Consider the following 14,903-nt stretch of genomic DNA (forward strand, 5'->3'; position numbering starts at 1 on the left):
TTAACATGTAGTCTTTTTCCTTGTCATTATTTCTAGATAGTATAGTACAATACCTATTTACATAGCTCTTCCATTGCATTAGGAAATAGAAGTAACCTAAAAATGATTTAAAATACCACATAGGGAAGCGTACGCGAGTGTTATATGCAGATGTTGCACCATTTATAGAAGAGACTGAAGTATTATGGACTCTGTTATGGGGGGTCCTGAAACCAATCCCCACAAATACCAAGGAAAGACTATAACAATATGCATTTATGGAGTACAGTATAGTGTTCTGATTCATGTACATATGTGGAATGATCTAAGAGTTCTATCTGGTGATCTTGTTACAAAAAGGTACTGACAGTTTGTTCAGATGTGTTCTCAGAGGTGAAGAAGGGCATGATTTTTCAATTTTGAGAAAGTTTTTTTTTCTTCTGCCTTTCTCATGGAAACAGTCAGTAGAAATGATGAAAGCTTCGATTTTTATTGGAAAAGAATTTAATCCATTTAGTTTGCTTTTTATATTTTGTGTTCACTGTATAGTTTATGTGTGTGATTGGCAGGGATACAAAGCCCTTATTTTTGAAGGAAATGTGTTGCAATTAGCTCATAAAATGCTGGTCATGGTTTCTCATTTCAGTACTGTTGAAATTTTGGATTAGATCTTTCTTTGCTGGGGCAGGGAGTGGAGGCTGTTCTATGCCCTATAAAATGTGGAACAGTTTTTTTGCCCTCCACCCCATAGACTCCAGTAGCATCCTCCCAGTTGTGACAACTTTAAATGTCTTCAGACATTGCCACATATCCCCTGGGGTGGAAAAACCACCCTGATTGAGAAGCATGATGCCAAATAAATATTCTCCTTCTGCTTTGGTCAGTGTTTGTAATCAACTGGGAATTTGTATGACTATTTACATTTAATTTTGCATTTAACTTTGTCCAGTTCACTTTTATCATGACTTTAACTGGTTTTCATTAATCAAGTATCTGGGTTATTATGATGTCTTTTAAGAAGGCATTTTAGATAAAAGATTGTTAATGAAGGCTGAAGAAAAAAGTAGGCAAAACTTTCTCAGGGAAAAAAAATTCTATGTAAGCAATAGTAGTCTCTAGAATATATGCTCCAAATTATTATGAAAAGGTAAAAGGCTTAATGGAGAAAATGTTATTAATTTTTATTGAATTAAAGTGATTTTCTAGAATTTAGGTGTTATAATGAAGAGTAGTGGTAGGTGGTTCATACGTTTAGATGTGTTTATCTACTTTGACTAAAAAATTATTTGTTCTTTCTCTGTCCTCAGTTTTTATTTGTTATTATCAGCTGTTATTTAAGAGACTGTTGCTCAAAAAGATGACTCGTTGGAGGAGAAATGTGAGAGTGAAATATTTCTTCCTTAAACACATTACATTCTGTCTTAACATTCATACATGCATTAAAGTGACCCTACTGCTTATAATTTAGAGATCAGTAAGATTTCTTTCAATTCCTACCCCAAAGTCTCTTTAACATCACATTAATATATAGCATGCCAGTTTCCTTAATTTTAAGACAATTTTGCATTATGTGGATACAATTATTTCTAATTAGATTCTGCCTTGATATGTTCAAAAGCATATGCATTATATGTATGTATGTATATATTTTCCACACAACACATACAAATCAGAAGACTTGATTGATATGATCAGCATGCACACAAACCATATAATCAATGTACACAGCCATAGAAAAGCCTTTGGTATGAATGATCGATTAAAGTACGGGTCCTCAGTTATTATAGCCAGACTCTGCTGGGTTGTAATGTTGATCTAATTCTTCCTAGTATATACTGTACTTAATATTTTCTTCCCCAAGTTTCATCATTTACAAAATGGAGCTAGTAGTAATAACCTACCTCCAAGTATTATTTTTGGGTAATAAATAAGTTATTTCATGCAAACTACCTGATGGGTTGTAAGGATGGATACGTTTAGATACTATTTTAAATGATTGAAACGGCAATATGAAGAATTTCTACCCCTGTATCATATCTTCCATAAAATAGAACATGAGTTCTGTAAATGTGAAAATTGCAGCAACTGAAGCCCAAATTCAACTTGCAACTCCAAAATGGTAGTTGATTCCTTTTAAGTATATCGAGGCAAGTTAATGTTATATAAAATTTAAGCTTTTTAGAGCAAATGGAAACATAACTTAGTATACATGTATTTAGAATTATTTTGTCTTCCATTTCTCTTCAAGCGTGGGATTTACTGTCAGAGAAACTGTGTTCTAATTCTCACCTTGTCTCTTCTTGATCATAGAATCTAGAATTAGTTGGTTAATTCTCTAAAATTCTCTTTTTTTCCTGTGTCATGTGGAGCTGATGGCAGTCCTTTATATTACTATGTTCTTCCAAGCCTCTGAAAATGTCAGACTGTGTGGACCTCTCATTGTCCATTCCTCGACTGGAGTCATGTTGGTCCACTATCCTCTAGTGTAGTAATTTTCCACAATATGTGTGTTTATTCATCTTCCTCAGTAAATTGTGTGTCCATAGTTGAGTGCATCTCTGTCTTGTTCACATTTGCAATATGCAAATATGTAGTTGATGTTCAGTTAAATCCTTACACGTAAGAAATTAGTCACAATAGCCATCCAACTTGGACTCACTATATTAGCACTATATTCAGATGGTGCAGTTGATATTCTCTAATTCAAAAATCCATATTTTATATAATCGTAGAAATTTACCTACTGTATATAAGCAGGATCCTCCAAAGACTTAAGTCAGGCAAGACAGGATTATCTAGGTGTGGTTTCATACTACTTGTTATTTTCTTCTCTGTGTATATCTTATGAATTTGAAAGTGACAGAATATAATATATCAGCATTGAGGCTAAGTACATCAGTTTCAAGGTTTATAGGTTGTAGGCCCTTGTCAGAGATCTATGCCCATCTACTTACTGTTCACTCCATCTAATGCCTAATAGCATATTTGCCCTTTAGAAATATAATTATGTAGATACTAATTAGAAGGCTATTGCAGCTATTCATGTGACAGAAAAGATAAAAAGGGCTCTGATAGAGCTGTAAATATGAAGCTTGAAGCATGGAGTGAAGAGCTCTAAGAAGCAGAGGGCTTTTGAAGCTTTGTAAAACATGTAATTGTGAAAATAAATGAAGAATCAAGAGTGAGAATCAGGTTTTTGGCTTAACAACTGAAGTGGAAGACAATTTTAATACTGAGGAGATTTTTTTTCCGTTTTGTTTATTTGATTTATCTATTTATTTTCTTTTGATTGAAAGATATCATTTTTGATTTTTGAATGTGTTGACTTTGAAATTCTAGTGAGCCCCTAGATTGACAACCAGTTGTTGAAAACTGATCTCACTGTCAGGAGAGAGACCATTACTTCACGAGTGAGCGTGCGCAGCATGTAGAGGAGGCCTGTGTGTGTGTGTGTGTGTGTGTGTGTGTGTGTGTGGTATCATGCAGAGACTGCATTTATTAAGAGAAGACAAAAAGAAAAGCCTGGGAAACACCAACATCCCTTAAAGGAGTATATGAATAAGATGACCCTCTCTTCTTCCTTCCCCAGGGAGAAATCAAGAGTGGAGTTGAGTGTGCAGTTGACATCCATTTGAGACATTTGATAATTAGTAGAAACTTTATATGTCATATCAGAAGGAGTTCTGGGAATAGAGCCTACATTGGATTTAGGAGGACAGGGGATTTGAGGATGTGTGCACCATAGACTGCTCATAAAAGAAATCTGACATTAAAGGGAAGAGTAACAATAAGCAGTAGTTAGAGGTAGCTGCAGAATGCATAAATGTTGTAGAGTATTTTCTTCCTGTTTATGTTAAGAGGTGCATGAACATTTTTGTTGTTTAAGAGATAGGAACCTGTAACGAGGAAGGATATTGGACAGATAGAGGCTTATTTGAACAATCTTATTCTTAAGGAAACTGGAAAAAGTAGATTAAATATCTGGATAGTATTTCTCCTCTGATAGCATTAGCCCTGCATCAAAGAAAAAAATATCTTTTTATCTGAATTTGAAAGGAAAGAGAGACAATTAAAGATTTAGATACAAACTCAGTTAACTGAAAAGCACTGTATCAGTAAGATACAGTTATAAAGAATATTAGCCTTTTTTGAAAAAAATGTGTTACCACTTTTATTCACCTTTAAAAATGATTGACCATTTTTTACAAACACTGAAAACTGCAAGAATCTCTTCTCAGTAACTAAAAAGTACACTTATTAGCACAACATATTCATTTTATGGTCAAATTAATTGTTGCTCAAAGTTTTTTATAAGAAGGTACATTTCTGCTATATGAAGATGATCTTAATGTGTTTGGTATTTCTATGATCTAGTCAAATGACATTTTTTTTTTTGGTACTGGGGATTGAGCTTGGGTCCTTGCGCTTGCGCACCAGGCATCAAATGACATTTTAACAAATATTATAAATAATGAGGTTAATATATACTGGTGACATGAGCATTCTTTAACTCCAAAATGATTTTCTTCAAGTATCTTTTCAAGTGTCTATTAAATAATAAGTTGGGTTTTTTGAAGAATTGTATGAAGAAGATTTCAGTTGCTATAACAAAAGCCTTGAGGCTGGGTAATGTACAGAAATTAGAAGTTTATTTAACTCATAATTCTGAGGATTCAGATCCAAACATGGCCCTGGATCTGGGTAGTGTCGCTCCGGCTATCTCAGAGCAATGGTATGTGGTGTCATAATTGTGGGCGTACAAGTGAGGGAGTGATCTTATGGTGAAACAAAAAGCCAGAGAATGAGGAGGGACCAGTTTTGCTCCTTGTAATGGCTCACTGTGGCGAGAACTCAGTCCAGAAGACCAGCATTAATTTCTCTGAAGGACAATGCCTTCATGACCTAACTGCTACCCCTCAGTCCACCTATTAAAAGTGTCATCACTTTCCACCTTTGTCTCACTGAGAACCAACTTCCATTTTATTCAAATTGTATCTGATTATTGCAGTACTTAACAAAATGCAGTTTTTATCGACGTCCTCCTCTTTTCTCAGACCTCCATTTCACCACCCATTCAAAGACCTCAGCAGCTGCCAAGTGGAATCTGCAATTTACAATAATAACGGCAATACTCAGATGTGTAGTGTACCCAATAGATGTGCAGCATGCCTGCAAGATACTGGTTACAATTAAATGGGGTAGGGCAAGGCACTCTCTGAGAGGTTCTTGACCTTAGTTCTGTTCCCTGACATCTTATTTTCATGAAAAGAATTATAATTGATTTTCATTTAGGTTATGTAGGTGGATTCTGGAATGACTGGGATTAATGCATGTGGATCCTGCTTAAGTAAAGCCTCCCGAGGAGGCCCATCGAGTCTTAAAGTCTGTAGAGAAAGACGTATTTCAGAACAATGAACTGCAATTTGCATAGTATTCTGAAATTCAAGCTTCTTTCCTTGCCAAATCCAAATAGCAATGTGCATAGCCTTTGGTTCTTTTCTTTGTCCCTTTAGCATCTGATTAAATTCTGGCTCTCTCTTTGTTGTTGACCTAGACTACCTTTTGCCTTTTGGGGAGTCGTGGACAAATATTTCCCAAGCAGCAGCTAGTGAAGGAGGCATCTCATGTTTCCATATATAAGTCACCGCCCTAGACAGGTTTCCTTTGTGAAGTGATGAGAAAATGTGCATGCTCCTAGAAGAAATCCAGGTGGTTAGTAATTCTAGTGGGAGGGTAAAAGACAACTAGAGAGGGGAAAGTTCACTGATCGTAGAAGGCTTTTGAAAATACCTCTTAATTCTTTCTAATGGAACATAAATGCAACAGATACTTATACTGCATTTTCTCTCCTGAGGACTCATTTCTTTCTATTTAGAATTTACTTTTATGGTACCAGGTCAGCATTTTTATTGCTCTGCTAACCATTTTTATTTTTGGAATATAAAATAAAAATTTGTGGTTTTGTATATAGTAATACAGTCCTGTCTCCATATTTCTGTTTTCCTCATGCAGAGGGTTGCTTCTCCAAGAGAACAGCAGGTTTGCAGAGGCCCTCCATTATTATAAACTGGCCATCGGGAGCAGGCCTACCCTGGCTTGTAAGTAATCAAGTTTTGGGATTTTTTTAATACTTCTTTCCGCTTATGGAAATTATCTTTGTGACTTACGCCTCACAGAGAAAACACTTGGTGCTCCTATTTCTAAATACTTGCTGATCAAGGGACAAATCTCTAATGATGATAGTTCTCTCAATTTCATTTTGATCTCTAATTCTATTTAAAAATATTATGATAGCTATAACTTTTACTTGACTAGATTTTAAGCTCAAAAATATCTGGAGGTGGGCCAGGGACTTAGCTCAGTGGTGCTGCCACCTGCCTTATAAGGGGAAGGTCCCAAGTTCGATCCTCGGTACCAAAAAAAAAAATATCTGGAGGTATGATGGCAGGGACTATTTCGAGTACAAATATTCCTATTTCATGTACATGTATTTTTTTAGTGAGACTTGCAGTTCCTGCTACCATTATTGATCACATAAGTATTTGTTTCATAAATTTTGGCGTTTTATAATCAGAAATAATCCATAGAAACTAAACTCAATGAAAGATAACTCCTTTTTAATTTATAGAACATATCATCCTCTCAGCTCTGTTTCTACTTCTTACCCTTAGCTGCATATTTAAATACCGGCATTATTCTAATGAACCAAGGAAAGACCGAAGAAGCCCGGCGGACCTTCCTAAAGTGTTCTGAGATTCCAGATGAAAACCTGAAGGACCCTCATGCACACAAGAGCTCTGTTACCAGCTGCCTGTACAACCTGGGGAAACTCTATCACGAGCAGGGACACTATGAGGTCTGCTACAACTTCGCTCTGCTTTCCTTCCCCTTGTTCATTCAATTCTAACCTGCAGCATTCTTTCAGAGCCACTGCAGTCCTTCAAAAAAATTAATAGATCTTCATATCAAAAACATTTTTATGATGAAATTTGTTTGCAGAAAAGACCTGCAAATAACAAGTCAACATATTTCTTCCTTGTGAGTTTCTCAAAGGAGTTATAATACAGTGTGTCAACATGTGTTGCGACTGCAAAAAAGCAAGTCACGCGCAGTGTTTTTCAAGTTTACTTGCTCATTAGTGATTCCATCATCCAAGACAATTTCTAGAACTGTTTCCCTATACCCAGTATTTGATATTTTTAAAATGTAAATTGTTAGTATTTTGAATATTGAGAAAATGATCAGATATAAATTCTATTTCCCTTAGATCTTTTTTTTTTCAATTCTTTTATTGGTACATTTTAGGTATACAATGCATTTACATTTATCATTGGGTGCTTGTACCTGTACATGATGAATCTTGGTTCTTATTTTTTTTCCCATTACCTGTGTGCCCTTCACCCCCTCCACCCTTCCCTATTTACATAGATTTCTTTTCCATTTTTTTTTCTTTTCTCATAATTTTTCCTTTCCCTTCTTTCCTTTCCCCTTCCCCTCCTCCCTTAGATGTTTAAAAAACTATTAGGTAATAAGAATATTATTTTTAATCAGGGATGAGATAATAGAATGTTAAGCCTATTAGGAAGTGACCTGCATTCTCCCTCGCTTGCAGGATGCATCCCTGCATGTGATCCTTCTGAGGTGTGATTGAGAAATACAGTGAATGTTATACTTTAAAAATATATATCATAGTAACAGACAGATTGCCATTAAACCCCTCTTACTGAGCACACACTTATCTCATCATTCCTGTCACTTTCTGAGTCAGTTCTGGAAGTCTTCTTTTGTGAGTGTTGTTAGTTACACTGTTGTGGCTGCCTCCGGGACCTGAATCGATTCAAAACTCTTACCTCTTGTGGTCCTTTTGACTTCAGGGAAGAGCTAGAAGTTGCATGATGCCATATCCATCAAACAAAGTAAATGAGGACATGCCATAATATTTTTATGAGCCTGCCTTTGTTGGATGGCACACAGCAGCAGTAGCACTGTATTTTGTTATCACACCTGGGAAAGAAAGACAGACAACTCCCAGGACTACTTCAGAAAGTGGCAAGAATGATGAGATAAATGGGTTCAAAGCAAGAGGGAGGATGTTTTACCGGAGTTAATGGCAACATATCTTTTATTGTAATACTTTTGTTTTTTCTTTCTGGCACTGGGGATTGAACTCAGGACCTTGCACTTGTGAGGCAGGCGACAGAACCACTGAGCTAAATCCCCGGCCCCTGTAATACATTTAAAAAAAAATTTACATATCAGTCATATATTTTGATCACTCTATGTATTGCCCCTCTCTTTCCTTCAAATTTTCCTCTTTCTATCCAAACATACTCTTATGCAATGTATTAACACTGCAATATAGGATGCAGATAAAATAATTGCATTTAACTATATTAGTTTCAGTAGCGGGAACTTTTATTTAGATTCAAGTGGTTTGCTTGAATTAACATGTCTATGGAATTTAGATGACTAGTGAGTAACTTTCAAGTAAGACTTTTTTTAGTTTTTTTTCTCGGCTGACCCATGTGAAACTAGAAAATTTATATTAAAAGACCTTTGCTAACACTTGACTTCTTGTTAAACTATATTTGTATATGGAATTCTTCACTGGGTTAAACATTTTCATTTTTGAGCTGAAAGTAGCATAATATCAAGGGACAGCTCAATTATTTTCCTCTCGTGAACCATTTAGAAACAGCAATGGATAGTTTGAACTTGGAGGAATGTTATTATCTTATTTTCTGTGAATATTTCTGTACATTAATGATGATTTATCTTTTTATTTTGTTTTTGTTTCTGAAATTAGGAAGCCCTGACTGTGTACAAGGAAGCAATTCAGAAAATGCCCCGACAGTTTGCCCCACAGAGTTTGTACAACATGATGGGTAAGTAAAACATTACTATTTTCATTGATATTTCAGGCCCTGTGGATAAATTAGAACCTGTGCTTGTGTTAAATGTAATTGTAATGAGTCCCGTCGTTGCTACTTACAAAGAAACCTGTCCACAATAGAGTATCACTTTCATATTCTTCCCAGCACATTTGTTTTGCCATGAACAAATAAATTCATTAATAGTGATTGTTCCCTACACATTGGCGAGGTCTCACAATTGTACCCAGAGCTCTCAAAACCATTTGGGTCCTAAGTATTAGCTAGACTCCAGAGAATGAAAGAAATATTGTCTTATATATGTGTGTAATTTTTCAGTTATCTTTAAGGATGAATATTCATTACAATGAATTTATCCAATTCGTGTAATCTTTTTTTTTTTTTTTGGTACCGGAGATCGAACTTGGGTCCTTATGCTTGTGCAGCAGGCGGCGAAACCACTGAGCTAAATCCCCAGCCCAAATTCATGTAATCTTTGATTGTGTTATTTTCTTAAGAAGATTTTGAAATGTAAACCTGCAATGATGTAGAGGTTCATGAACTTCCATTCATATAAAAGATGATAATAACTGAGTCAGTTTGTTTTATTTTTTATGATTAGGCCCTGAATCTCAGTAGATGTTTTCAGAGTAACATTTTAATATAAAACAAGACTAAAGATAATAAATGTGCTACAATTACCCATTTTTTCTGTGTTGAATAATTAGCTGAGTTCTCTTATCAGTCAGAAAATATGTAAATCTAGGGCATGGAGTTTTCTAAGTATAAGAGGTCAAGAACTCAAAATTCTAACAAAATACCTGTCCTCTGGTAATGATCACTCACTACCTTGTAGGAAATTGTTACTGCAGCTGTTTGATGGTGGCAGGCCACAACTGAAAACGACCTAATGAGCACATGGCTTTTGTAAAAGCACCTCTAAATAGAAGATGCTTGTTGATGAGTTAGCATGATTGTTTCCAGATAACGGAAAGAAGGGGTTACTTTTGGACTCCAACCAAATATGCTGTTTTTCAGAATGAAAATTGCAAACTCAGAAATTCCCTTTTTATTAAACCTAGTTGTGTTTTTCTTTGATGTTTCTAGTTCTTCTTTATGCATATAAAGTAAATGAGATTAGACTATGTGATGGTCTCCAGGATTATATTAATGCTTCTAAATCCTATGATTTGAGAAATATCATAGTATCTGCATGGCTTTTGCACATTCAAAAAGTCCTAATACCTCCCAAACTAGAAAACATACACCTATGAGAACACTTACTATTTTTTTTCCTAAATGACCAAAAATTTAGAAATGGTTCAGAGATAGAATGGGGCACAATTTTTTCTTTTTTCTTTTTTAAGTGAGGGGGAAAAAAAGCAATTACATTTGGAAATCCATTTGAGCTTTCTGGGCATCCCATCTCCAGTTTGCCTGTTTAGCAAGAATGTGATTTAATGTGCACATTAAAGAGGAAATTGGAATTTTTCTTAGTTTACTTTCATCTTTGATATAGTTCTATAAGGTAAAGTCTAACCTTATTACATGTAGTTTTGCCCTCAAACCTTCATGAATTAAAACAGTACTTTTTCCTATCTAGCATTTTTCCATCCAGCTGTCTAAAGGAATAAAATATACATATGTATAAAGCATATTCCTATAATGGTAGATCTATCAATTGAACTAACCTTTCTATTTTAATACTGGATATATTTCACATCAAAGTAAATACTAAAGTGACTGCTTTCTCTACCTTTGCCTAGGAAGGCACAGTGGTTACATTTTGTTGTTGTTGTTTGTTTTTTTTTGTTTTTGGTACCGGGGATCGAACTCAGGTCCTTGCGCTTGTGCAGCAGGTGGCGAAACTACTGAGCTAAATCCCCGGCCCACAGTGGTTACATTTTATGATGTTATTCCTAACACTAGTGCCTGGGAAGGCCCTCTTCCCTTTTTCCTCAATTATCAAATAAAACATTTCTCTATATTAGGAGTGGAGGTCCTTGGCAACAGACTGTATGTGGTATCTTTATTGTTAATTGGAAGTGGTGGTGTACACTATAGTTAGTGATTTCAGAGAATTCATTCATTCAGTTATTTTATGTAAATAAATTAGATTGAAAGTTCAGCTGGCACCTTGGGATCTGTCTCTCCCATGGTTACACAAATGCTAAGCATACACAGGCAGCAAAGGATAAGTGTGTCCCTGGGGGTTATTGCTTATTCTTTTATCTTATTTTCCATTATAGAAGGAGATAGTAGCTTTGCCCATACTGAAAAGCACTGTAATAATTTCCTACGGAAGGGTCCTAATATAATTTATTTGTTTTTGTTCTTTTGGTACCGGGGATTGAACTCAGGTCCTTGCACTTGTGAGGCAGGCGATGGAACCACTGGGCTAAATCCCCGGCCCATCCTAATATAATTTAAAATTCCAGATTTCACCTATAATTATGGTGGTTGCCTTCTATTTAATTTTATGTGAAGATTTGTCAGCTGTGATTGGGTTTTATAGTTTCTGTTGCTGAAGAAACTATAATTTTCTGAGAGAGTGAGTTCACCTTCTAATCTAATGGGTTAAATCCCCTGAAGTGTTTGCTTTAACTCCTAATACATTTTGATTAGCCTCCATTTGACAAGAAAAAAATGGCTTAGGAGATAAGGTGTCCTGTCAGTTCATCAGTTTCATTAGTCTGTCAGCATGTGCTGATTATCCTATCAAGCTTATCAACAGCCTGGAATGTGTTTTCTAATTCACACATTTACATATTATTAGTGCCCTTTGGGGATCAGTGATGGATTGTAATGTCTGGCTAGATTTAGCCTGAAAGTATTCATTTTTCTCATGTCTCCCTCATTTACCCCTTTAGGCCCACTATCCTTAAGCAATCATGCTCATATATATGTATTTTTTTCCCTCGTTCTATTTTCTTTGCTTTGATGATTAAAGATAAAGGAATATATATGAAAATATATGATTATATTTGAATGTTATTATTAGCATCATAACTAAATTTGCTGAATTTGCTTTTTAAAAACACTTCAGTCCTTTGCATTTTCCCTACGAAAATTTTATGAATTTACATGACTATGTGCTACATTCCAGTTCACTTATCTTGACCAACAGAGCATAATTTTCCTATTTGTATAAATAGAAATGAAGTTCGATTAATGTACTTCGCAACTTAAATTTTCCATACTTTATTTAAAGACTGTTAAGTTACTTTTATTGTGGTAGCTCAGAAGTAACATTACAAGAATATTTAAAAGTATAATCTTACTGTTCTCTTTAATTCCATAAATCTAAAATGTGTAATAAAAATAATTGAGGATCTTCCCTTCCAGAATTAGGTGAACTACAAACAGACATAACATAAGTCAGGTAGCTAAATATTATTTTGTTTTGTTTTGTTTGGTACCGGGGATCGAACTCTGGACCTTGTGCTTGCGAGGCAGGCGGTGGAACCACTGAGCTAAATCCCCAGCCCAGCTAAATATTATTTTATAAGTAAATATTAAACTTCCACTGAAGTCCTTGTAATTAGTAAGGAATGAGAATATATGAAATATTAAAATACCAAGTCACAAAGTAAGTTGACTTTAATTCTGTGGGCCTCAGCTTCCTCTTGAGATAACAGTTTTGGATTAATTCAGTGTATCATCATATCTGAAGTCATACAGCAGAGGATCAGTTTACATGTTTGACACGTTCTAGCTTTTCATGTTCCTGAGCACACTACTTAATGGAAGCCTCAGGCTCCAGTTTCCTTGTCTGTATCTGTAATAGCATCAGTTTGGAAATTGGTTAAAAATAAAAATAATGAAGGTAAAACATCTTGGCTCAATGTTTTATAACATGACCTTCCATTATAATGTTCATCACTCTCTGGGGCTTTAGGCTCCAAAGTAGATGATAGTATTATTGCCCCTGTGTTCTTTTGTGTATAACAGTGTAAATAAGCTTGTTTTTGTCAAGGTGATGGCCCGCTTTGCAGTCTCAATAGGGATTCTATTGAGTTCCATCTTGTCTGGAACTGTTGTAGCTTCTCCCAAAGGTCGTTTCCCTATTTCTCTCATCAGTCACTGTCAGAATCTTTCTTTTATCATTAAATAACCAAAAGTGAAGCATCATACTCAGTTTATGTCAGTAAATCTAATTTCATTAATGGAGTGTTCCTTCTAAATTAAAATTGTCATGTTTAGGATATTTTCTTCTCCTTTTGCTGTCATGATATATTTTTTCCTCTAGTGTTAGTCAAAATTATTCTTTATTATGATAACCATTATAACCATTTATTGGATTTTGGTTTCTTCTCTTTGCCTCTCAAACTTTAGGTGAGGTGTATTTTAGAATCATGGAATATTAGAAATAGAAAATTCATATCTTAAAAATTCTCATAGTCTGCTTTCCAGGATAGTAAATTAATGCATTTTCAATGCAGGATGATTTTTGAGCACTTCTGATAGTTCTTTTTTTCTGTATAATTGTTTACTTTCCTTATTACCATTACTTCAATGTTACTTTTATATAATCCTAAAGGACCATAGGAAACTATATAGGCTGTGACTTCCAATTACTTTCATCATTTTGAGATCTTCCAATCCCAAAGGTCATTTTAAGTCTATTTACTATTTAAAATAAAATTACTCAGCTTTTTCATTACAAAGTAATTGTTGGGTTTAATTATACAAGTGATTTAGGCCATTTCATCTTGGTAATATATCTTGAGAACAGAGCAGAATAATCTGTTGCATGGAGTAAAAGAGAACTTAAGGTCAGTGTCTTGTCATTGCAGTCTATAATCATGGTTCAGGTACAAAAAAATGTTTTGTAAAGTCTCAAATGCTGAGTGTAAGGGTAGAGCAGTTGGGTAGTGGTATGAAATAAATGCATCTGCAACATCCATTTATCTTAGCAAGCAAATTATTACATTCTTTCTTCTAGAGGAATTGTATAATAATGACCCATTGCTTTTTATTGCCTTATTTGCCATTATTTCCATCATAGTGTTTTAATTCTCTTCTGATAATGAATAGGGTTTTTTGTTTATTTACATCCCTGTTAATTTTTAAATCTTAGCTCAATATTGCAGAATACACTTTGCTTTATTAGCTTTCAGCTAACAAATCTTTTACTTATATAATTTTGACACTGAAAATTTTTTTTCTCCTAATACTTTCAAATAAGGCAGGAATCTTTTGATTTAATTTTCAGCTCTTTAAAGTAGCTCATTAGTTATGAGAGGTTTTCCCAACTATTCACAGCAAATGACAAAAGAAACAGAAAGACCATTAATTTATTAGAGAAGTTTTTGACTTAAAAAGCTGTGCAAATTTTAGAATTCTGTTTTTCAGAAGGAACCTTATGGAATGAAAAGTGTTATAAATGGCTACTTAAGATCTTTAGGTACTTTACTATCATTTATGGAAAAAAATTGCAAAATATTGGTGCTGAATGCAACATCAGAAAACAAAATGCAAAAATTCTCCCTTGAAAATCCATCATAACTCTACTTAAAGTAGTACATATTGTGCTGAGTTCAGTGGGTAGAAGGGGTCTAAAGGAAGTCCATTTCTCTTTCAGTCTCTGTATGGTGTGTGTCTTAGCTGAGTCATTTATTTTTATTGCATTATTCCCTCTGTGTGTGTGTGTATGTGTGTGTATGTGTGTTACTTTACCTTGTTCCAAAATGTATTTAGAATGAGGACACCCAGAATAATTTTTACATGATAGTTTGCATGTTTAATCTTTTCTTCTCTGAATAGTTATGTGGCTAGCTCAAGGTATTTAGCATATGTTGACTGTGAAAGAGATGATTTTTAACTGTGTGAGCTTTTGAACTTCACATCTTTAAAGTGTAGGAAGCATTAACACTCCAGTAGTGTTAAGCTTTTTGTACCACCTACTTTGAGTTCTGGCAATTTTCCTATGATTGCTTCCATTGGCACTCTTGAAAATCAGTGAGTCAGTCGTATGGATATAAGCATGGCCATATAATTGGATTAGCCACTAATCTATGCAACTCCCTAAAGGATATTAACTTCTAATTTTTA

General features: G+C 34.7%; 1 protein-coding gene across 8 annotated transcripts in view; it reads left to right on the forward strand.

The window, feature by feature from the left end:
- Tmtc2 (transmembrane O-mannosyltransferase targeting cadherins 2) overlaps positions 1–14,903 on the forward strand; it is a 531,775-nt gene that overhangs the window by 389,203 nt on the left and 127,669 nt on the right. For all 8 annotated transcript variants that reach the window (XM_087192795.1, XM_087192793.1, XM_021246525.2 and 5 more), the window contains 3 exons: positions 5,992–6,077; positions 6,651–6,835; positions 8,786–8,864. In XM_087192795.1, the coding sequence (XP_087048921.1) occupies positions 5,992–6,077; positions 6,651–6,835; positions 8,786–8,864 (350 nt within the window). The remainder of the gene's footprint in view (positions 1–5,991; positions 6,078–6,650; positions 6,836–8,785; positions 8,865–14,903) is intronic.

Source organism: Heterocephalus glaber, unplaced genomic scaffold (genome assembly GCF_053883595.1).
Source record: "Heterocephalus glaber isolate CG9 unplaced genomic scaffold, H.glaber_assembly_v1.0 deba00001572, whole genome shotgun sequence".
NCBI lineage: Eukaryota > Metazoa > Chordata > Mammalia > Rodentia > Bathyergidae > Heterocephalus > Heterocephalus glaber.